The following is a 24,262-nucleotide window of genomic DNA, read 5'->3' on the forward strand; positions in this document are numbered from 1 at the left end:
GACTGCAAAATGAAAGTGCTTTTATTTTAAACAAACATCCCAGCTTCTCTGCAGCCAAATGAGTGTCATTCTTCCAAGGGGACATTGTTCAAATAATTTCTGGAATCCTTCTTTGCAAATTGCCTTCCCCAGTCTGTTTCCATGAAGTATAAGAACACTGGGCTTCGTCCTCCAGACAGTCCTCATTCTTTGACCCTCCCCAAACCCCATTCCCTAACGGGCTGACCCTTCTTGTGCCTTGGCTGAAATATCCCCTCCTCAGGGCTGCTCTGCCCATTCTCAGGCAAGCTCCACTCCTCCTGCGACCTGCCCCTGGAGCACTTTCTTCCCCTTGGGTGACTCTTGTCATGAAGTACTAGAATCATTTAGATGTCATTTGCCACAGGTAGACAGGACCCTGTGAGGGCAGGGATTTTATCTGTCTTATTTACTATTGTATCCCCAGGGTCAGGTCCCAGCCCTGCAACACAGTAGGCACTCAATAAACAATTGTTAAATGAATGTAAAAGCCTGTTTGCAAAAATCAAATCCATCATCAAAGGACCCAAATTTGTCACCCTTAATAAAAGGAACAGGTGGCATGTATCAAGAGTTTGCTGAGGACCCAGCACTGGGCTCTCAATAGGGCATTATTTCCTTTGATCCACACGACAATGCTGTACGCTGGGAACTGTCATCCCTGATTTACAGATGAGGAAATTGAGACTCAGAGCAATGAAATCGCTTGCCCAAAGCCACACAGTTAGGAGGCTGTTCAACTCTGAAGTTCAAACTTTTAACCATTGTGCTATACCATTTTTTTCTTGTTAAATAGAAAAAAAAATGTTTTGGAAATTTAAAAAATACAGACATGTACAAAGGAAAAAACCCACTAATCTAGATCCCCATCAAGCAGAAGTTTAACTGATGTTAACATCTTGGCCTATTTTCTTTCACCTTCCTTTCTTCTTTTTCTTTCTCCACACCTCTTTATTGAGAACATTCAGAAGAGTGTGCTGGAGGCCACAGCAGCCATTTCTAAAGAAAGGCAGGGTGGAGTTTTGCATCATGCAGCAATGTTGGAAATACTTTCCCGTATTTCCTGGTTACTGCTCCCAGGATGGCAGCAGGTAGGTCTGGGTGTGTAATGGAAAAGCCAGTCTTACCGGACAGTAACCCCTGCAGATGCTCTGATCTCAGTAGAAAGGGCTCCCAGGGAAGGGGTGAATTACCTGTCCACTTCCTGTGCCCCCAGCAACTTGCTTGCCTGGGAAAGAGGAAATCTACACCCTATTCGTACCCCAGCCACCAAAGCTCACCCCAAGGCCAACTCCTCCAGAGAGGACCCCCAGAGCTGTCAGCCCCCTTTACAGGGCCAGCCTAGCTCCTTCCCTTATTTAGTCCTCACCTCCCGAATTGTACCAACAGACAGTCCCCTCCCTGACCCTCCTCACTCCCCAGAAGGCAGCATGCCCCCCGCAACCATGCCCACCCTGCACTTGGTACCCGCCTGGACCACAGTGTGTATTTCTGTGCATTAGTCCTGTTTACACCTCTCTCTCCCCGTCAGACTGCAAGTTTCTCAAGGGCAGAGACTGTTTCTTATACATCTTTCTCTCTGCAGTATTTGGCACATAAAAGAGACTCAGTAAATAAAGGCAGCCAGACATCAGCTGTGGGAGAATGGAAAAAACACTCGGAGTCAGACAGACCTGGTTCAAATTCCAGATCTGCCACATCACAGCGCGTGGCAAAGAGCAGGCACTGTTTCTAGACCACAGGGGGAGTTACAGGACCTGGATTCTGGTTTGAATTTTGCTGCAGTCCTAAAGCAAGTTACTCAACCAGGGCCCTCATCTGTAAGAAGGGGGAGATAGCTACTTCACCAAGTTGTCAAGTACTTTAAATACAAAATAATCCACGCAAAAGTACTTGACACAGAGTAGGTCCTCATAGAGACATTTGCTATGCTGTCTAGACAAACTCACGCCTCCCCCTTTATAGTTGGGGGTGACAGCACCCAGTGCCCCGGTCTAACCGAGCCCAGAACGACTCTAGAAATGGCCGTTGGCAGTAAGATCCAGCCCAGTGGCCTCCCATCTGGAGAAGGCAGGGGCAAGAAGCCTAAAAACTCAGCTCTCCACACCAGCTACACAGGTCCAAGGTGCCTGTTTCCTCTCCTGGAAGAAAGAATCCAGGTCTTTCTATAAAGACAAATCACCCTGCCCCTCCTAAGAGCTACAGCAAGGATTGAGACAGAGCAAAACGTGCTCTCCCGAATCAGTATGTTCTGTAATGTTAGAAAAGTCGCTCAGAGCAGGATAGAACCTTAGATAGGATAGAACCAAGCAGGATAGAACCTTAGATAGGATAGAACCAAGCAGGATAGCACAGACTTGGCTGGAATTTGAAAGAGGGCCCACAGGAAGGAAGAGAGGGTCGGGGTGCTCTGAGTCCTAGGGAGGACAAGGAGGGTTGCAAGGAGGGGCTGTGGCCCAGGCTGGAGTGAAACCCTGTATCACTTCAGTAGAAACCCCAGTACTTGAGTGTAATTTGGAAGAGTCATCTCTGCCCAGCGCCTGTGGGGTTGGGGACCACTAGGCAGGCGTCTCCAGGTCTGTGAGTCCGTCTTCATGAAGTTCTCTGGGTGGCTGTCCCCTTAAGCACGTGTGGGAACCCAGGGTCTCCCAGGCGGTGGGTGTTCCCCATCCCTCACTGGATCTTCTGCAGGTCCTCGGGCCCAAAGGAGGCAGGCAGCAGCTCCTGGACTGTCCTGACAACGTACGTGCCATCCGGCTTGGTCATGTAGACAGCCCAGTCAGTGCCAAACTGGAAAAGAGACAAAGCCAGTGTGAGGGAAGCAGTGTGGCCAAGGGGTGAGGGCTGAGGGCTGACCTGGGTTTGAATCTGGCTCTACCTCTTACTGTCTAACATGCCTCTCTGTACCTCAGTTTTCTCACCTGTAAAATGGGAATGACAATAATCATACCTGGTGCATAGAGCTTGAGGGAGCAGCCCATGAAAGATGGCACGTTAAGCAATCAGCACAGTGCTTGCACATTGCTAATGGGCAATCAATGCTCCACTCTCTGATTAAGGACTCACCCAGGGCTTTCCAAGAACAATATCTAACCCCTGGGGCCAGATCCCCTCCTGCTGTGACAAAGAACAACTAATATCTGCTTCCCTCAGAGCCTCTCGATAAGTCCTGACAACCAGGAGAGGTGGCATGCCTGCCTCATCACACACCCGACATTGAACATGCAGGATTTCGCCATCTACCCTTTGAGGGATATTATCCCCATTTTACTGATGAGGAAACTGAGGTTTTGCAGGGTAACGTCAGGAAAGCAGAGTTTTAGCCCAAATCTGTGTCCCCATCTTTCTCTTACATAACAGGAGCTACCACTTGCTGGCTGTGTGATGTGGGGCAAATGATTAAACTCTTTGGGTCTCTGTGTGTGTCTTGATCTGTGAAGTGGTTTTAGAGACAAAAGGCTTATTAGGCAGGAAGATAGGTGTCCTAGGTGGAGAGTTAAATCAGCTGTGGTGTAATGGAGAGAGTCCTGGAGTTGGAGTCAAGAGCCCGAGGCTCTGCGTGGCCAGTGCTGAGTCCTGGAGGTGCCTGCACGCAGTGTCTGGCACGTAGTAAATACTCCATCAATGGAAGCCATTCCTACTGATGACTTGCGTTTCCTAGTGACTGCTCAGCTTTGCCGCCTGCTGTTCACGCTTCAGTCTGAATCACCAGTTATTACCAGGCACAATCCGTCTCTGGCTTTTTATTTTATTTTACTTTATTATTATCTTTTTAAAATTTAATTTTATTTATTTTTTTATACAGCAGGTTCTTATTAGTAATCCATTTTATAGATATTAGTGTATACATGTCAATCCCAATCTTCCAATTCATCCCCGACCCCACCCCACCCCCCCGCCACTTTCCCCCCTTGGTGTCCATACGTTTGTTCTCTACATCTGTGTCTCTATTTCTGCCCTGCAAACCGGTTCATCTGTACCATTTTTCTAGGTTCCACATATATGCGTTAATATACGATATTTGTTTTTCTCTTTCTGACTTACTTCACTCTATGACAGTCTCTAGATCCATCCGTGTCTCTACAAATAATCCAATTTCGTTCCTTTTTCTGGCTTTTTAAAATTAATGTTTTAAGGATGGAAATTTTTCTGCTTGGCGGGCTCTGCCTGAGGGTATGGGTGAGAGTCGAGTGGAGGCGAGTTTAAGCGCCAGGCCCCTGGCCCCCAAGCTTCAACTCTTATTATTTGCATTTTGGTTTCAGTTTTGCCTCTCCTTCCTTCAGCTTTTCCATTCCCCTTCTCTCATCTGCCAGCATCTAATCTGTTTGGAGAAAACAGCAATGAGCAATTAGACTGAGGCAGGGCCTCGGGAGTCAGGGAGTTGGCATTCTGATGTGCTTTCCTTATGTGGCCTTGGACATGCCACGGTGCTGGGCAGCCATTCGTGCCCCTCTAACGGGAGGTGAAGTGCCTATTGTGAATTCAGTGCCTTCGTGGTGGCATTTTTCATCTGGATTTGGGACATGAGTTCTGCTAATTGTGCCTGATTTGCAGTCCTGGCAAGAAGCAGAAGGAAGACGGAGATGTTTGCATGTTCGAGAGATGCTTTGAAACCCCCAAGGCACAAAAGCAAAACTGAAGCAAGCCCCACTTCCCCCCATTTCAGACAGCTCCCAGAGCAGAAGCCCCCATGGAGCAAGCAGGTCCTATTCTGCAAAGCATCATTATGTCTCTACTGGGGCTGAAAATAATTTGTTCCATTTATAGGACCGTAAAGGCAGGGAGGCATCCGGGGGGAGCGTGGGCTTTGCAGTCAGCCTGAACTGCCGTGAACGCCAGCTCACCACTCACCGGCTGCGTGCCCTTCAGCAGGTCATTTCACTTCTCTGAGAAATGGGGGTAATGACCCACACTTCCCTCCAGGTGGGGGGTGGAGATTAAATGAGCCGCTCTATTTACAGGGGCCAATGACGTCACATCAGAGCCCAAGGGCCTGGGGATTCTTTAAACTGGTGGCTTTAGCCTCTGGGGACTCTGGAGGACACAGGCCCTTTTGCGAGTCCACCACAGCCACGGACATCCCCCCTCCCCCAACGTACGTTTACACATCAAAAACTTCACTGAGCCCAGATTCAGAAGCCACGACCAAATCCACCCCTTTGTTTTTAGGATTGAAGAAACTGAAGTCTTCCACCAAGAAGATCTTTGTAAAAAGTACATCAGATCCTTTAAGTCCCCTCTTAAAAACATCCAGTGAATTCCCTTTATTCTTTTCTTCCCCCAACTTTTGTTTTAATGTCGTAAAATCATTTTAACCATTTTTAAGTGTACGATTCAGTTGCTAATGGGCAATCAATCTTTATTCTTGGAATAAAACATACCCGCCATTCATGGCCTACTGTGTGATCTGACCCCTGCCCACCCCTCTGACTTCCCCTCCTATCACCACCACCCCCAACCCCTGCCCCCGTGTTCTAGCCTCTTTGTCCTTCATACGACTCATCCAACTCACCAAGTATATGGGCATTAAACTTGCTGCTTCCTCTGCCTGGAAATCTCTAGACCTCGGTCTGCCTCATCTTTTCTCATTATTTGTATCTCTGCTCAAATGCCGTCTTCCGAGGGAGGCCCTTCCTGGCCATCTAAAGCAGGGTGTTGGCAAACTTTTTTCCATAAAGGGCCAGGGAGTCAACAGTTTAGGGCTTGCAGGCCATAAGGTCCAGGTTGTAACTCCTCATCTCTCATGTGGTAGGACCAAAGCAGCCAGAGACAACGTGTGAGTGAGTGGGCATGCCTGCGTGCCAATAAAACTTTATTTACAATAACAAGCAGCAGTCAGGATTTGCCCCTGGGATGTTGTTTGCTGACCTCTGACACTGATCTAGAGTCAGCTGCCCCTTCTGTCACTCTCAACTCCTTTTTTCTGCATTCTTTTCTCTGTAGCCCTCACCCCTCTCAGGAACTCTACTGTTGATTTATTTTCCTCCTGTTCGTCTGTCTCCTGCACTAGACTATAAAGTCTGTGAGTGCAGGGCCTGGCCTGTCTTTTCACTGCTGTCTCCCCAGAGCAAGGTCAATGCCCAGCACAGAGCAGACACTCAGTAAGTATTTGTCGAATGAAAGAATAATTTCCAGTGATTCATGCAAGCTTGGGAAGGCCTTAGGAGTCAGCCAACCCAGCAAACAGGACAGTTGCTGTGTCTCCTCGCTGGCAGCTTGGCTCAGCTCCCAAGGCCTGGGGAAGAGCAGGGAGGCATCCGTTCCAGAAAGAAAGGGAAGCTGCTTACCTCTCTCATGACCTGCCGGCAGGCCCCACATGGGGAGATAAAATCATCTTGCAAGTTACTGCGGAAACAGAGAATCAAACACGGATCAGTCTCTTCGGAGGCCAGAGGACAATTGCTAAAATTCAGGCCCCAAGTCCTGCCCGCCTCCAGATTAAGTCAAATCCCACCAGGCAGTTCCTGGTTCACAGGTGTGCTGCGTCCTAGAGGCTGAGAAGAAGCGCACAGAGCTTTCCGCACTTGCAAGAGGCAAGGCCATGTGCAGGACCATTACTTTCATCAGTGAGTTCAGTAAACGTTTAGTGAGCACTTACTCTCACCAACGCCCCAGGGACACAAAGGTTAAGGAGAATTTGTCTCTGGCCTCAGGAGATTGCTTAGCCCAGTGGGTGACATAGAAAACTAGATGAGTTATCATTTCAAACAAAATGCAGTAAGAATGCATGGTAACTAGGAGACCCTCCCTGACTAGGGAGGGAGAGAGAATATTTTATGGTGTAGGTGGCATTTGGCCCGGTCCTTGGAGGAAGTGTAGAGTTCATATGTCACCATTAGTGAGCACCTGCTCTGCCCCAAGCTCCTTACCAGGCACTTGATAGACATTATTTCATTTAATTCTCAGTATGACCTGAGTGTCAGAATGACCATTTTACCTTCAAGAACATATATTCAACTTTGTTATAAAGCAGAAACTAACACACCATTGTAAAGCAATTATACTCCAATAAAGATGTTAAAAAAAAAAAAAAGAACATATATTCAGTGAGATGAAGTAACAGAGTGCTATTCTGAAGCTCTGGGGTTTTCTGTGTTGCAGGCAAGGGATGTAGTATGTGCAAAGGCCCTGAGACATATGTGAGTCAATGAGAAAACTGGGCTCCCTGCATTGGAGAAAGTCAGAGAAGAGAAGCTTACAGCCCAGGGGTTATCTCTGAGAGTGAAGGCACCTGAAGGCAGTCCTCCAGCCCTGAGCAGGACAAAGGATGGTGTTTAAAGAAAGAGTAAACTGTAAGAGCCTCCAAGCCTGATGAAGCACCAGACGTTAAGCCAGTGGCCACCATCATCCTTGCTCTTCTGAGACCCACAGCTCTGTGATACCTCTGGACGATTACAGGATTTAAAATTTGGTTCTTGATCAGTTCTTCCTTTTGCTAACTACGTGTGACTTTGACCAAGTCATTTTAACCCATGCAAGGGTCATTTCTTTGCCTAAAAAATGTGGGGAATAATGTCATCCACTTTGTAGGAATGCTTAGAAGATAAAATGAGATCAGGTGTGCAAAGGCCTTGGTAAACTTTAGAATGCTATACACACATTGTTATCACCTCTGCTAATCACTGGCACTCTTCCTTCACATATATAAGCTCTGTCATAATTTTAGTACCTTGTCATATACAGTTTTATTACATACTGTGTGCTTTATGTACTATTGTATAATTAATTTACCTTATTGTGTATTAACAATAATTATCATATTGTTTAATAGGTGCCTAGAATGTGCCAGGCATCCTCCGAAGTACTTTATAGTCATTATCGCATGTTAATCAACAAACATTTATTTACTGAGCATCTACTATGTGCCAGGCACTGTCAGTGCTGGGGATACAGCAGTGAACAAACCAGGTAAAATTCACTGTTCTCAGGAGTTTTTGACTAGTGAGGTAAGCCAGATAACCAACCAACCAATCAACCAACCAGTCAACCATGATCGAGTGGAGACAGAGACAGATGCTATGCATTGAATAAAGCAGCTGAGGGGAGAGAGAGTGGAGGGGTGCTATTTTATTTAATCCTCATGACAACTCCCTTTTACATGTGGAGGTCCAGTCAAAGAAAGCTTCTGCTCATGGAAAGGTGGGTCCTCTCTGAACACACTCTCAGCTTCAGAGTGATCCCATGGGAACGTGAGAGGGTGGGGACCCCTGCCCAGGATGCACCCTGAGCCAAATTAACCCATCTGGTTACCAGGTGACCGATGTTGCAGCCAGAGTCTCTCATAAGCTCTTTGGAGGCTGGACTCTGTTATTTTTTATTTCATTGCACACATGTTGGCTCAGAGTTTGCTCATGATAGGCAAGCATGGGAGGGAGCAACAAAGACCAATCAGAGAATCCCTGACTGCAGGGACCTTGCTGTCTGGAAGGGAGATAAAATCTGCGTGCCAATGTCATAACTACAGGCAGACTGTGGTTAGGGTCACGGGAGAGGTGTTCTAAGTGAAATTCAGCCTCCCTTCCATGGCCTAGAAGGCCCTGTATGATCTGGCCCCTACCAAGCTCACCACTTCCTTTCCCAATCTTGTGACATGCATGGCTAACTGCCCAAGGGACAGCCCCTTGGAGAGGGTGACCTGCATTGGGGTTTTCAAGGTGGGGTATGAACATGCATTCCACTGGAATGTTGGATTTGGTCTCAGGTTCAACCACCAAAAGTCACAAGATGGTACATCCTGGCAGCAGAGCTCTGAGAACTGGGAGACAGCCCGATAATAATGGCTTACACTTACATTGCACTTCTCTGGGCCAGGTACTGTGCTAAGGGCCATATGTGTATTAACTCATTTAACCCCTTATAACCTTATAAGACATGAACTATGTAGGTACTCTTACCATCTACATGTTAAAGGTCATGAAAGGTGAAGTGACCTGCCCAAGGTCACAGAGCTGGTAACCAGGATTTGAACCCAGGATCTATCTACTCTGCCTTTGGTAGTTCTGCAGCTTGTAGAAGTAATAATGATAATGTTAAAACAATAGTTTTAATTTATTGCATACCCCCAGTCCTCCCAACAGCCCAATGGGTAGGCATTACTCTCCTCCACTTTACAGAAGAAGAGCTGGGCTCAGATTGTTGAAGCAATGTGCCCAAGGTCAGTAGTGCAGCAGGATTTGAAACCAGGTCTCACTAACCCGGGAGCCTGGGCTCTTAAGCATTACTCAACATTCCAGCCAAGAGAAAGAATGAAAAGCTTGGGAAAAGAAGCATCCCAGAAGGTCCTGGGTGCACGGGGACCTTTTCTCCTTCCTTTCCCTTTCTCCCTCTCCGCTGCCCTTTGCCTCTTCCGCCTTGTGCTGGGTGTTGACAGTTTCCTGTGGTTTGTGCTGACCTTAGTCACACACTGAGGCCAGCTTATCAGACTTGACAGGCTGGAAACCTATCGACTTTGATGATGACAGCTGGGACCCCAGTGGGGCAAGCTTATCTCCCTGTCAGCAAAATCCCACCTGAGCTGTGCACTTTCTACTTTACAGATCTCGAGGGGGCTCTCTGAGACTGTTCACACTCATCAGTGTTAACAAGGGAGCTGGCACCTCCCATTCACCCTCTAAATCCACACTCTCAATTTAACAAATCATTAGTGCAGTAATGACTGCTTTTCTGGCTCGGGAATGCTGGCGCAGGCTGAGTACCCGGAGAGGAGCAGTTGGGTGCTGGAAAAATGCGGTTTTTGTGTAAACAAGGACATTTGCTAATCATCACTAGCAAAACTCAGTCATGTTTTTTAAGAGTAGATAATGACCAAGAGAAAAAGCCTTTCATCTGGAACATTCTAAACAGAGCAGGGCCACCTTACCATTATCCTTTTATTGACTTTGGCCTCCTTTTCCCCAGAATATCATTATTTTCTTGGATCAGCTTTGAAATTGAGTTACCCCCACCCCTGTTTTATAAAGTGTAATTCACATCCTGATCTCTGCTCGTCCGCACAAAATGTTCCCAGGGCGGCCTCATTTATTCCTCCCAAAGCCAGAGGGAAGCCGGGACAGGCCTTGGTCACAGGGAGAGCTCTCGGAAGCTGGGGCCCTTCTCCAGAAGTGCATCCTTGGCTTCCGTTACTCAGGGAAGAAAACCTTCAATAATGTGGACCACCTTGTGGGCCAGACTGAGGCCAAATTTAGGATCTTATAAAAGAAACGGGGGGACTTCCCTGGTGTCACAATGGTTGAGACTCCACTCTCCCAATGCAGGGGGCCTGGGTTCGATCCCTGGTCAGGGAACTAGATCCCACATGCATGCCACAACTAAGAGTTCGCATGCCGCAACTAAGGAGCCCACCTGCCACAACTAAGACCCGGCTCAACCAAATAAAAATAAATAAATAAATAAATACTAAAAAAAAGAAAAAAAGAAATGGGGGCTTGTTTCTGTCACACAGACGTCATAGGCCTTGCTCTCAGCCCCTACATTTCTACCAGAAAGGTCCTGCATCTCCACCACAATGAAGAGATCATTCACACCTAGTCCATGACCCATGCACCCGGATGTCCCTAAAGACCAACACTTGGTCAGCCTTGCAGTCTCTTCCCGGGTGGATTCAAAATTTCCAAAGTTATTTTCCCTGCACCGTTATCTTGCTACGAGAACTCTCTCTCATAGACAATGCAACGGTACACACAGAAGCAATTCGTCATTAAATCAGAAGCATAATGGGGTCCAAATTAATAAAAGAGCCCATTCACATGCTTTGAATCCTGAAGACACTGAGTCTGGGTCCAGGGCCAGTAAGAACTCAACGAATTCCCTTTGAGGGCACACACGTGGGAACTTGGATAATTATGCCTGCGGCCTGTAGAGAGAGTTAACAAGTGCTCTTGTTCAGCCAGAACCTGGGCTGGAATCTGATCAGTTTAGACCATAGCCTGGGTTTGCCTGGGTGTCACCCCACCAGCTTGTCCTTTTATCCTGGTTCTTGCACCTAGAGGTGATTGATGCCAAGTGAAGGAGCTGGCACAGTGAAGGACGGATCTCAGTATCAGCTCAAGGAGAGCCGGGAAGAAGGTTTCCTTTCCTGGCACAGCATGGCACAGTGGAATGAGCCCTGGAGTCAGACTCTAGATATGTATCTGTCCCGGCTTCTCCACTAATTCCTAGGAAAGTTGCCCATCGTCTCTGGGTCTCAGTTTCTTCAACTGTAAACTGGGTATAGTGGCCAGGCAAGTCTATACCAGGTGATTTTTAGGTCCCTCTAGTTTTAAGTTTCTATGCTGCCTTTCTATTGTATCTTATAGGGATTCTGTTGTGTTTTGTGCTATTATTAGAACAAGAGCGTGCCTGCTTTTGTCTTAGAGTTGTCTTGCTTGTTTACCTGCTCTTCAGGCTCACCAAGGGCACAGTCCCTTTCTTATTTATCTTCTACCCTCAGCACTCAGCCCAGCCCTAGAGTGCCCCACACCATAGGAAGCGCAATATAAACACATGTTAGATGAATGAATGGATGAGTAACTGGTGTGTGGTGGATGTTGGCTGAATAGGTGAATGAATATTGCTGTGAGCAGCCTTTCCCACTCACCTGGAGATAGCAATTGCCCTGAACTCTTTGTACCCTTCTGAGATGGCCTTCTGGATGGCGGTTCGTTCAGCGCAGACACCCAGTGGGTAGCAGGCATTTTCTATGTTGCACCCTGAGAAGAGAAGAGAGGCCAGTGCTATTTTCAGCAGAGCCACTTCCTGTGGCATGTGTAGAGTAAAAGGCTTGCCCCATTCCAGTGCCGGGAGGGAACTGCTACTAGAAACAAGGTGCAGGCAAGGAGAGGGCAACCTGACCAGAACTGGGAGACTCTGTGACCCACTGGTGCAGGGGTTCTTCCCAAGAACCTTCCACTCTCATCACGTATCCGATGCCTGCATTTCGAAGCACAGCCTGGAAGCAGGGGCAGCATCACAGGGCAGATTAGCTCAGCCTCATCTCCCCAGCAGAGGTCAGATCAGGGCCAAGGGAGATGCCAAGGCTTAAGAAGGTGAGCAGAGCCCCCCACCCTGGGTCTCAGAGACAGAAGCCACAGGGTGGGGTGTGGTGGTGATCCTGAGTCAAAGATTGCACCTGAGTAAAAAAAATATATATATATATATATATATTTTAATAATTTTTGGCCATGCAGTGTGGCGCGGCACGTGGGATCATAATTCCCCAACCAGGGATTGAACTTGTGGCCCCTGCAGTGGAAGCGTGGAGTCTTAACCACTGGACCGCCAGGGAAGTCCCCAAAATTTTTGGTGTGGATACCAGCTGTCAGAGTTCAACCAGGGTTCTCTGTGAGTTGTATTGCAAAACAAAACTGTCAAAACCAACGAACAAACAAAAGCTCTCAAGCTTTGCAAAAGGTGTTCGTGATAGCACAAAGGGATTCCACCCCAGGGGCGTTCTCTGGAGTGTTCCTGGGGACAGTGGGCAAGGGCTGCTCCCAGGAGACAAAGCACTGGCATAGCCAGACTGGCTGACTAACAGACTCTGCATTTTCAGGGAGGTGAGACCATGAACCAATGGCCACAGGAGCTGGGCTTTCCCCTGACCATCAGGGTGTCATATTCAGTATGTCACTCTTCATAGCTTGCCCTTCTCCCTGAGGCAGGATATTCATTGTTCCCCAGTATTCATTTTCTCCTTCTCCCTTTAAGTAATACAAGTGATTCCCGTTCCCATATGGCTGATCACATGGCCACTCAGAGACTATATTTCCCAGCCTCCCTTGCAGCAGAGTATGGCCATGTGACTAAGTTTTGGCTAATGGGATGTGGCCCAAAGTGAGGTAGGAAACTTCTGGATCACATCTTTTGTAAAGAGACTGCTTGCCCTTTACTTCCTTTCTTTCCCCCTCCATAGGCTGGGTTGGGGTGGGACAGCTTTGACCACGTGCTTTATGTTCATAGGGATGGAGGAGTAACAGCTCAGAAGGAACCTGGGACCCTGGCCAACTTCTGGAGCAGAGTTGAGTTGCCTACTTGCCCTGGACCAGCTGCCTACTCTGAATCATTATGTGAGAGGAAAAGAGAATTCTGTCAGGTATGAGTCATTGTATTTTGGGATCTTTTTGTTACAGTAATTTAACCTGTATCTAACTAAAACAGAAATTTGTGCTAAAAATAGGATGTAGCTTTGACCAAAAAAAAAAAAAAAAAATCAAAAATATGTGGCCTTGGCTTAGCAGTTGGGCAATGTGAAAGAAAATACAGATGTGGCAAGATGGAAAGCTGATTGATGGCCCTTGCTACTCTGTGGCAGATTATTTGGTAAAACCCCACCCTGCAATAACCTGGAAGGCAAACCATGGTACATACTCTTGGGACTTTTCTACCTAGCAATGTGAGTCAGCCCTGTGGAAAAGATCTGACTAAGGCTGTCATTTCCACCCAGTCATTGTTTCGGGGGCCTCAAGGTAGCCACCGTTAAAATGAGGCAGCAGGGCTGGGCTGGGCAGGGAAGCCAGTTAGTAAAAAAAAGGGAGTTGGCTGGCTTAAGAACTATTGCACAGAAAGGATTCTTTGGGTGTGCTACTCCTGTATGAAAGTGGAAGCAAACAGACCAGAAGGTTTCTAAGTTTTTGATAGATTTGGATAGCCAGAGAAACCAAAAGTCTGGCCTACAAAAGCCTGTGACTGTTCAATTCCTAAAGAAATCTGGGGCCCCCAAGACTCCACCATCAGAAGTAATTTGAGAGAGCCATGTGCCCCCAAGGAGAGCATTCTCTCCGACACCCACTTCAGAGGTATGGCTGAGGAGGATAATGGTCAAGGAAGAAGCTGCCAGAGGGCAAAGCCAGGGGCCCCAGTGGGCAGTGGACAAGGGGGTGACCCCCAGGGCAGAAAGGGGAGGCAAGGTGTACCCCGGGGCAGGGAGTTTTCACACTTCTTGCCCAGCAGGTCTGATAACTGCAGGGACTGGTGGCCAGCAGGTGTTCTGTTCTCCTAATGGGAGATTTGGTGACTGTTAGCCTTTCCTGCTCCATGCTGTATATGGCGAGAGCGGGTGTGACGTGGGGGGCAGATGATTGTTTTTTAGTTTTCAGGCCACTGGATTAGCAAGGCCACACCCGACCTGAGAAGGGGGACTGTGCCCCAGCAAGGGATCCTGCTCTTAGAGCGGGATGCAGTGACCGGGTGGACTTCGGGTTGTCACCCTCAGAAACTTCAAAAGTGGGTCTTACGTGTGGGAAGAAAGATGTACAGATACTTACAGGCCACAGGGGGTCTTGTGGCAAAGACTAATTGTTCCCAGTGTTCACACATTCAATAGAATCCTTTGGAGTTTAGTTGGGCACATGCCTACCCAGCTGGAGACGATGTTTCCCAGCCTCCCTAGAAGCTTGGGGTAGTCCTATAGGGTTAGCCAATGGGAAGTGTGAGTGGAAGTGTTGGGTGAAACCTGACCCACACTGGGCCAATCAGAGTAGAGCACCTGACCCACACTAGGCCAATCAGAGTTCTCCTCTGTGAGGGACCATCAGTCCCTCTCTAACACCAGGAGTTGGGCCTGGGCCCAACTAGTTTCCTTTCTTTATGGAGAAGACCAATAGGAGGCAATGAAATGGACACTCAGACGAGAGATGGTGGGAAAAGAGTCTGGCCTCCTGATGCCAGTTGCCCTTGAAGCCCAGAAACACTCCAGCTCTGCCACCATTTAGTTATAGGAACCAATGCACCCTCCTTTTGCCTAAAATAGTTTAAAAAATAGTATTCCTGGGCTTCCCTGGTGCCCCAGTGGTTGAGAATCTGCCTGCTAATGCAGGGGACACGGGTTCGAGCCCTGGTCTGGGAAGATCCCACATGCCGCGGAGCAACTAAGCCCGTGAGCCACAACTACTGAGCCTGCGCGTCTGGAGCCTGTGCTCCGCAACAAGAGAGGCCACGATAGTGAGAGGCCTGCACACCGCGATGAAGAGCGGCCCCCGCTTGCCGCAACTGGAGAAAGCCCTCGCACAGAAACGAAGACCCAACACAGCCATAGATAAATAAATAAATTAATTAAAAAAAAACAGTATTCCTATCATTTGCAACCCTACAGAAATCAGTTAATACAGTTGGGATACAGGACAGGGAGCCATCAGGGAGCTGCAACCATGAGAGGCGTGGTTGATATTTATCGACTGCCTACCTTGGCAAAGCATTTGTTCATATTCACATGTGAGTTACTGTAGCCTGGATAAGTGGCCCCTAAATGCTCAAGCTCTCTGCTAGGTCAGTGAAAGTTAAATGAATAAATGAATGAGTCTTTCTTGCTCCCTACCTAGTCTCCCCAGCCAGGTTCCTGATGCCTGCTGGAAATGGCTTCCTTCAAACATACCCTTGCCTGCTCATACCTGCCTGCCCCTCCCACCTTTGCTGACCTGTGACCTTGCTGCATTTGACTTCTGCCTCTCCCAGAAGCAGAAGAGTTGCTCCCCACTCCACTTCCCGTCTAGCAACCCTCCCACCCCTGCCTCATCCCTGACTCAGGGACACTTTTCCCATTAGACGTGATTCACATAAATCTTGGGTTTTGCTGATGTGACGTTAAAGCAAACTGCCAGACTGCAAAGGGCCCGGGCTCTCAGGATGATTGCCTGTGTCTGCTTTTGACATTCACAATGACCTCATATAGAGAACTCTTCCTTTACTATGTGTAAAAACTTCAATGGGCCAGTTAAGGAGAGGGAGAGTTTGTTCTAGAAGGGAGTGCACTCACATACCCTACTGTTCAAATAGACTTTTGTAGAAAGATCCGGTAGGTTTTGTTCTGCCCTGGGACCCTTAGCCCTCCTGGCTCTGAGAATTTGGGAAAGGGACTGAACCTCCTTGAGGCTCAGCGTCCTCATTTGTAAAATAAAGATGACAGCACCTTCCTCGCAGGCCTCTAGTGAGAATGAGTTGAGATCGCGTGTGTAAAGCAATGAGCACAAAGCCTGGCACAGAGTAAGTGTTCAGCAGTTGGAGCTGCTGTTCTTAATTGCATGCAAGTCAAGGCTTTGGTGGTGATAGGCCTGTATGACTGAGCTTCTGTTCCTTCCAGACAAGGTGTCACAGTGGCCCTGTCTCTGTCCTTCAGGCAACTTTGAAATTCTTTCCATGACTACAAGGCCCTCGTAATCTGGTGCCAACCTGCCTGCCTCCTGGACCTCAACTCCTTTTGCTTTCCAGCTGTTCCCCGAGTATATACCTGCTACAGGGCCTTTGCACTGGCTGTTCTAACTGCCGGGAACTCTCTTCCCCCTATAAGCACATGGCTCACTCTACCCAGGTCATCTCAGAGAAGCCTTCCCTGATCACTCTATCTAAAATTGTTTCCTCCCCCCTCACCTCCCACCCTCTTAATCCATTTATCCTGTTTTAACACTTCACACTTTCCTGAAATGAATGTCTTTAATATCTAATTCCCCCATTATCCCCCAAGTAGAAATTCCTGAGGGCAGGGACTTTGTCTATATTGTACATTGCTGTATGCCCAGGGCCTAAAACAGTGAGGCCAGTGAGGCCTATTATCGAAAGAGTGGAATTCCCCACTTTAGTGCTAAATCTCTGAGCTGCAAAGGAATAACTGTATGTGGGGCCTCTAGCAAGTTCAAGTGTAATTTCCGAGTCTTGCTTCTAAAAAAAAAAAAAACAGAGGAGGAGGAAGGGAGGAAGGAAACCCATAAACTGTTGATCCTGAAAGGCCAGACAATTTTGTTTTGCTTCCCTGAAGCCCAGAGCACAGAACATCTTCTATACAGGCAAACCAACTCCATTCCCTGTGTTCCCTTCACTGACTCTGAAACACACAGGAGAGACGGGCTGGGATGGCACCAAGTTAGAAATCCATAATTATAAGATTGGACCAGAAATAACACTATGATGATAGTGCTATTATCACTCATTGCTTTCTTTTAATCTTTTCTTTTATTGCTCTCCTTTTATCTGCCAGGCACTCGTGGAACACTTTATCTGCATTCTGTTGTTAATCTTTTTAACAACTCTGTAAGGCAGATCCTATTCTAACCCCATTTTACAGAGGGTAAATCTGAGGTGGGGATCAGGGAGCCAACTCACATCCTGGCATGACACATACAAAGAAGTGTCTTTCTCTGTGGCATTTCAGCGAGGCCATGTTCTGAGGAGGTTTGTTGCTTAAGGCAGGGCTGGAGTCCGATGTCATCGAGACATCAGCCAGGAAAGAAGTTCACAAGGAGGTGACTGGGACCCAGTCCCCCAGAGAAGACAGCACTGCCGGAGAGCATGTCCCCCTCTCTGTGTCCGCTCTGCCTTCCGAGGGATCTTAAGATTCGAGCAGGGGTTCATCACACTCAAGCAAGTGGGCCTCGGCATCTTCTGGAGGGCTTCTTAAAGATTTCTCAGCTCCACCCCTGGAGTTCCTGCTTTAGTAGTTCTGGGTTGGAGCCCGTTAACTGGCACTTCTAACAAGTTCCCAGGAGGTGCTGAGGCTGTGGGTCTGGGACCACACGTGAGAATCCCCGGACTAGAGAACTGTCACGTTCGCGTGCTTGAAGAAATAACTCCACTCTCTCCACGTTCCTGCCTCTGCTGCAAATGCAATGCACAGTTTCACGAATGGATTCTATTCCAACTCAGCTATAGAGTCGAGGGATTTTAGTGAAGCTCATCTTTGTAATAAGCTGCTTTTGAGTGCAGAGGACCAGCGGAAGAAGCTGGGGTGGGGGGCACAGAGGGAGCGAGGCGTGGAGGGTGGGCAGGGCTGTAGGGAGAGGACGCTGGTTAGGGAAGCCTGCTTTGACTCATCTAGAAGTGCTATGGGTGGGGCGGGGAGCCTGCGTTGGGTCAAACGCTGTGGAGCGGGGCTATATAGAGCTCAAAAGGGTGGTCCTGGGGAAGAAAGGGAGCCCAGGGAGGGAATCAGGGGCTGGTTGGGGGAAGACAGATGAAGGATTAGGTTTAAAGGTTAAGCCGAGACAAGCCGAATTCAGCAATTAACCAGGATGTCCTTAAACGTTTTTTTTTTGTTTTTTAGTATGGTTTTTTTCCTCCCAAATTAATTACATGTGATCCAGAAAAGTGCTCCCCTTGCCTCCCCGCCAAATGGCAATGAAACATATGGAGTGCTGCAATCCCTCTGAGGAAAGGGGGAGACAGACCACCACCCCAAGAGCATGAACTGAAGAAGAGAAACTCCCCCATCCCTTGGGTGATGCCCGCAGGGTGGTCCTCCATGGGTCTCCTCCACCCCCTCCCACCCGGCAATCCACCACAGCTGGCTGAGCACCGTCACGTGGGGGGCCCCGGGCTGACTTCGTCCCCCTCATCCCCCTTGTGTCCCATCTTAACTCTTCTCTCTGTGTCCTCACTGCCCCTTCCCCCAGCATCTTTCTTCCCCGGTGAGCTCCTCCTCTCTCTGTCGCTCTCCCCACAGCAGTGACAGAAGGTAATTGTTGTAGTTATTAACTACCATCCTGATGGCCCAGCTGCGAGGGGCACAAGGCCCTGGCCGGGGTCAGGGGTAATAGAGGAAATAAGATCATTATTATGAGATTGTGACAGCAAAGCTCTCAGACTTGCTTTTGAATTGGACAGAACACCAGCTGCCTCTGAGGGTGCAAACTCCATGCAGGCAGGTCTTTTGTTCAGCGGGAGACAGTCACAGAACTGGGCAGACTTGTCCCACTATGAGTTGTAAACTCAGTGTCTAAGTTCAGCTGTGCCCTCTCTGCCTCCTAATCGTCTCTAATTCACCCCTTGATGCCCTATCAGGTTTCCTCTGGTTGTTCAAGGTCCCTCCTCTCCAAGCCCTGCCTCACTGCCATCTACCCTCCCCTTCCTTCTAAGTAAGGAGATCCAGGGATTCTGGTAAATGCCCTCCATCTGTCCCCCCCTCCTCAGCACAACTCTCTCTGCCCTCTTCTGTGTATCCACATATCCTCATGCAGCAAGGGGCAGCAGAAAGAGCAAGGAATTTGGAAGAAGATAAAACTGATCCTCAGTTATCTCATTTATAAAATGTGCGTTTGGCTCTTGGTTTGGTCTGCTTGGCACCTCCGCAGTCCTTCTTGTGGTAATAGACCCACCCACCCTGCACTGAGAAGGAATATGTGTGTGAATCAGCTGGCCCCATCACGCTACCCCGTCACGACAACCGTGATTGGCCCAGGGATGTGCATGTGATTGGAGATGGACCAATCAGAGCCCTTCCCTGGAATTTTTCCATCTCGAGCTAGTGGGGAAGAGTTCTTTCCTCTCTGCTTTTAAGGCTGTAAGAATGTAAACTAGGGATGCCTGCGCTCATGTTCCCTGATGCCTGGAGAAAGCCCACCTTTAGGATAAGAGAAAGAAACCAGCATCCAGAAGGCTAAAGAAGAGCATGGTGGGGCTTCCCTGGTGGCACAGTGGTTGAGAATCTGCCTGCTAATGCAGGGGACACGGGTTCGAGCCCTGGTCTGGGAAGAGCCCACATGCCGCGGAGCAACTAGGCCCGTGAGCCACAACTACTGAGCCTGCGCGTCTGGAGCCTGTGCTCTGCAACAAGAGAGGCCACGATAGTGAGAGGCCTGCGCACCGTGATGAGGAGTGGCCCCCGCTTGCCGCAACTGGAGAAAGCCCTAGCACAGAAACGAAGACCCAACACAGCCAAAAATAAATAAATGAATAAATAAAGGAAGAGCATGGTGGCATTTGAGTTCCTGGATCCAGCTGTCCCTGAGGCAAGATCTACCCTTGACCATTGTGGTTCTGTTTGGTTTCTGGCATTTGCAACTCAAAGTGCTCTGACTAATGCATGTGACACTCATTGTCTCCTCTCATGTGGTGGCTGTGAGATTACAAAAGATCTTTCATAGAAGTGCTTAGAGAATGCTTAATCCACTGTAGTTATTAACATGGCTGTTGGTCCCTGCCCACCATGTCCCCAGCACAATCCAGCTCTGTCTCATCCTTTCCCTGGTCTCCGTGGCTGGAAATCCTAGAACCATGTTCCTTTCCTTTATTCTAATACTGCCCACCCTAGACCCAGTCCATTAGTCCTGTACAATCCCTCTCAGATCTTTCCTTTTTCTTCATCCCACCTGCCACTGTCCTAGGCCAAACCACTCATTCACGCATTCAACGAACCTTAACTATAGGCCAGGCAACAGGCTGTCAGTGAGTAAGACAGACATTGTCCCCCTGACACTCTTTCCTCTGTCCCAGTCTTCCCTGAGTACCTGTCAGACTCATTGTCCTCAAACCCCACGTTCCTGTCACTTCCTGGCTCCCTACTTGCTACCTCATCAGATCTCAGTGTCTCTACCTGGTCTTCAGAAGGGCTCTACAATCTGCCTCCAAATCATCATCACCATCCCATTAATAGTAGAAGCAGCCGCCATTTGTGATATTCTTATTTTGGTCCAGAAACTGTGCTAAGCACTTTAGCTCCTTTAAAGGCATTAGCTCATTTAAAGCCTCACAACCGGGGGTGAAATTCAACATCTTTAATGACTAATGCAGCACAGGCACCAACAATCAGGGAGGACCGCCAGGCCAGAAACACCAGCTTTGTTCACAGCCATCCTGAAAGGCCGGTATTGTGATCTTCGGTTTACAGACTTGTAAGCTGAGACTCAGGAGGGTGAAGGGTCTTGCCCAGGGTCACACAGCTGAGAAACAGCAATGCCAGGATGCAAACCCGGGAGCCTTTAACTCCTCCAGGGCCTCTACCCCATCCCATAAGAACTCCATAAATGCCCACCGCATGACCCTTTTTCCGGTGACATCAGGTCCTTCCCTGGCCTTTAAATAGGCCACACCTCTGCTCACTTCATCCATTCTCTCCTACAATCATTGGTTGAGGCTCCCACTTTGAGCCATGGCCTGTGCAAGAGGAGGGGACCTCCGTGGGGGCAGGGACTGTCATTTCTGCTCACAGTGGTATCTCCAGCACCTGGTACATTAATTGGTGTACCAGGCACATAATTGGTGCTTGGCAAATATTTGTTGAATGAATAACTCAATGCAAGGATGGGGAGGGCCCCTCTCTGTACACTATCTGGAGGGGACATGGAAGCGCTGGAAGGAATCAATGGCTGATTGCATGTTCAAGGCCCTGAGACACGGGGCAGTGTGGATTGCAACGTTGTTTGAGGTGGTGGTTAATATTTAATGCTCATCTGAGCCCCCGGGCCAGCACTGAATTTCCACATGACACTCAGAGATTCTTTATTCCCCACAGGAAAGCAAACTTGGGAGTCAGGGGAACTCTGGGTTCCCATCTCAGCTTGTGATCTTGGGCATTTAACCTCTCGGAGCCTCAGTTTCCTTCTCTGCAAAGGGCCGATATAATAACTGCCTTGCAAGACTGGAAAGGTTAGATGGAAAACGTGAGTCACGGTCCTTTCACATGGTAGCACACACTCAAGGTCACCTCTCCCGCTCAAAGATGTTTAAGACCCAGGTGACTCGTGAAACCAGAAAGAACCACAAAAGACAAGAGATAAGATGAACATCAAGGACAGCCCAGAGGGGCCACTATAGAGGGGGAGGTGTGGCTCCTAGCCAGACTGGCAGCTGAGCAGTGGTGGAGGCGAGGGGCTCACACCTGGCCGGGGGCTGCTGAGGGTGTGGGTGGGGTTACCAATGAGAGGCACACAAGCGAGCCTCCGGTCCTTTAGCTGCTGCCCAAGCGGAAGGGGGACTCCTGGCAGTAGGGCTGGGGCTTCCCATCTATCACTCTGGGCCAATTCTCATCTGCCCTGCGGGCAGGGCGGTGGTGGGAGTGGGAGGGGGGAGGGGCACGGCTTCCCTGCCACCTCCACGCCGTGTTCCCCACTGTCCTAAAAGAGGATGTCCCTAAGCTTAGCAAAAACAAGTCTGAATTTTTGTTCAAGCGAGCTTTTCTATAAGAACAACAAACCAAAGAAAAGGAACTTAGGAACAGATTAGTGCCAACTCAGATTCCTGTCCCTCCCTCCCTCCCCAGGCCGGCGGCGCTCAGTGCTGGTTACCCAAACCCTGACTGCCTTCTTTCCCTTAAGACCCTCTGTAAGGCCCACACCCCACTAAGGAGTAACCCCTGGATTCCTCGATTTCACCCCCAGCCATCCCCCTGGATGGTAGGTGACAGGAAGAAAGCAGGGTTTGAGTGACCCTAGCACTGGTCACAGCAACCTGTGTGACCTTGAGCAAGTCAGGTCACCTCCGGACCTCAGTTTCTTCATTGAAAAATGGGCATAACACCTGGCTCAGTGCGTGGGCGGTGAGGACTTGCCTTGTAGCAGTGGAAGCCTTTGTAGGGTGCCAGACGTAGAGGAGGGCTCAGAAAGTGTTAACCTTCTCCCTTCCAGCTCAGGGACTGCCCATGCTCTGCGTCTATGGCATCCCTTTCCTGCTTCCCCTTCCCACTTCCTTCCCCATCTCTCCGCAGCTTCCCGGTCCTCCAAGAATGGAAAGCCACTGGATTTGAGCAGAATGTTCATCCTCACTGTCTGGGACAGCAAGCAGGGCAGGGGTGAGTGGCAGAGTTACAGGAGAGGCCCAGGAAAGAGGGGAGAGAGTGCCTTCCTTCCGCCCTTCCTTCCTGTCCTCCCCTGGCCTCCCACCCAGGCTGCCACGGAGGGGGACCCCAAGGCGCCGCCCTTACCCGAGAAGATCCTCCCGTCCCCGGTGAGGAGGGCGGCCCCCACGGGGAAGCGACTGTAGGGGCAGTAGGCGGACTTCTTGGCCTCCCGGCAGGAGAGCAGCAGCCGCTGGACGTGCTCGGGCTCCAGGGCGGGGCTGGGACTCTTCTGGGCCATGTCGGTCCCCTGGGGCCGGCGGAGGAGCGGAAGGGGAGCTCCCAGCCAGTGTGGGCTGGGCCCCACCGCGACAGCAGCTCCTCCTCCGGGGTGTATCCCTGCCGAGAGTCTCCCAGGTGCGTGCCTCTGGGGATGCTGGGCGGGGCCAGGTGAGGGAGAGGAGCCCCCCTTGGTTTGGGGACAGAGGGTGTGGTGTGTGTCCCAGTGTGGAAGGATGCCACTGTGTCCACGTGTGCTTCACACTCTCCCTTGGTGAGACTCCCACTGCTGACACGCTGATGGGCGAGAGGGTCAGGGGATGGGTGCCACTGTGATCTCAGCTGGAGGGAACCTCTGAGATCATCTACTCAGGACGCCTCACTTTTTGTTGTTGTTGTTGGCAAAATAGACATTGGGCTGCTGGTAAAAGAATTGAGTTTGCATCCTGGCTCCACTATTTCCCATATGTACAACTGTTGGCACATGACTTGCCTTTCTGAGTCAGTTTCCTCATCAGTACAGTGGGGATAGTGACCATCTCTGTCCTGCATTCTAGGATTACAGAACAGCTCCAGCTTTGGAGTTTAGTAGACCCTAGTTTGAATTCCAGTTCTGCCATTTATTAGCTGTATGACTTTGGGAAGTTAATACCACCTCCCTAAGCCTCAGTTTTCTCATCTGTAAAATGGGTGCACTAACAGTATCATGTAGCGTTTGTAATGAGGATTGAATGAGATATAATTTGTTACAGTGAGCATGGTTGGAGGATCCCATGATGTCATGATGTGAGCATCCTTTGTGATTCCATGCAAATGGGGTTTTTGTCATTAAGTGACCTGGCCAAGATTACATAGGAAGGGCAGAATACCAGTTAGGGCATCCAGAGGCATCCAAATGTCCCCAGACCCCCAGCAAACAGGCGTGAATCTGCAGCTTCTCTTAGGGCTTAAATGGGTGGTGTGGGGAAAGGGAAGGGGAGGGGAGGTGGGAAATGAAGCAGCATCTCCATGCCCTGCACGCTGACATCTCTGGGTTCTGCAGTGTAGCATCTCTGTGTCCTGAGCCTGGAGCTCTCAGCCACGTGGAGACACAGGCAAACACCCAGCTGTAGAGTTTCCTCTTCCCCTTCCCTCCCTTCCCTCCTTCAGATTCCCCACACCTCCTTTCCACACATTTGGCCCTCAGAGAAGCAGCTGGTTCCCTCCCCCTCTGTTGCACTCTCCTCCTGGATTTATACCTTCGGCATCTAGAGCAGTTTCTGGGATCTGAGGCAGGGCTGGTGGAGAAAGCAGCGAGAGGGCTGTCCTGCCTCTTCTACCCCTGTACAGCCCAGGCACCCCAAAGGCCCTTCCCCCAAGGCTCGAGGAAAGAAAGCAAAGGATGTCCTGGGACCATGTGCACCCACTTGACATAGGAATAATTCTAAGGCTTTTGGTAGCCAAGTAGAATCACAATTGGGAAAAGACTTATGGTGCCCTGCTGGCCTGCCAGGCCTGTTAAGAGACCTCACTAAGCAG

The 24,262-nt window shown here is 49.3% G+C and overlaps 1 protein-coding gene and 1 long non-coding RNA gene across 4 annotated transcripts in view; one reads left to right on the top strand and one right to left on the bottom strand.

Annotated features, from left to right (window-relative positions):
• CDA (cytidine deaminase) lies at window positions 1-22,905 on the bottom strand. Of its 3 annotated transcripts, none has more exons than XR_014260534.1 (5): window positions 22,613-22,905; window positions 11,594-11,705; window positions 6,306-6,363; window positions 2,340-2,808; window positions 1-2,307 (listed from the first exon to the last, which is right to left on the bottom strand). XR_014260534.1 is itself a non-coding variant. In XM_082449859.1 (4 exons), the coding sequence occupies exons 1-4, from the start codon at window positions 22,764-22,766 to the stop codon at window positions 2,692-2,694; spliced, it is 441 nt and encodes a 146-aa protein (XP_082305985.1). In that variant the 5' UTR covers window positions 22,767-22,905; the 3' UTR covers window positions 1-2,691. The 3 variants fall into 3 exon arrangements, 1 of the variants encoding a protein (XP_082305985.1); XR_014260535.1 differs by lacking the exon at window positions 1-2,307 and adding an exon at window positions 4,063-4,339 and having other exon boundaries at window positions 2,695-2,808; XM_082449859.1 differs by having other exon boundaries at window positions 1-2,808.
• Window positions 19,661-24,262, top strand: part of LOC309655094 — a 22,509-nt gene continuing 17,907 nt past the window's right edge. The window contains exon 1 of the long non-coding RNA XR_014260617.1: window positions 19,661-22,480. This is a non-coding gene — a long non-coding RNA (uncharacterized lncRNA). The remainder of the gene's footprint in view (window positions 22,481-24,262) is intronic.

This window comes from Balaenoptera physalus (assembly GCF_965194825.1).
Source record: "Balaenoptera physalus genome assembly, chromosome: 1".
Taxonomy (NCBI): Eukaryota; Metazoa; Chordata; class Mammalia; order Artiodactyla; family Balaenopteridae; genus Balaenoptera; species Balaenoptera physalus.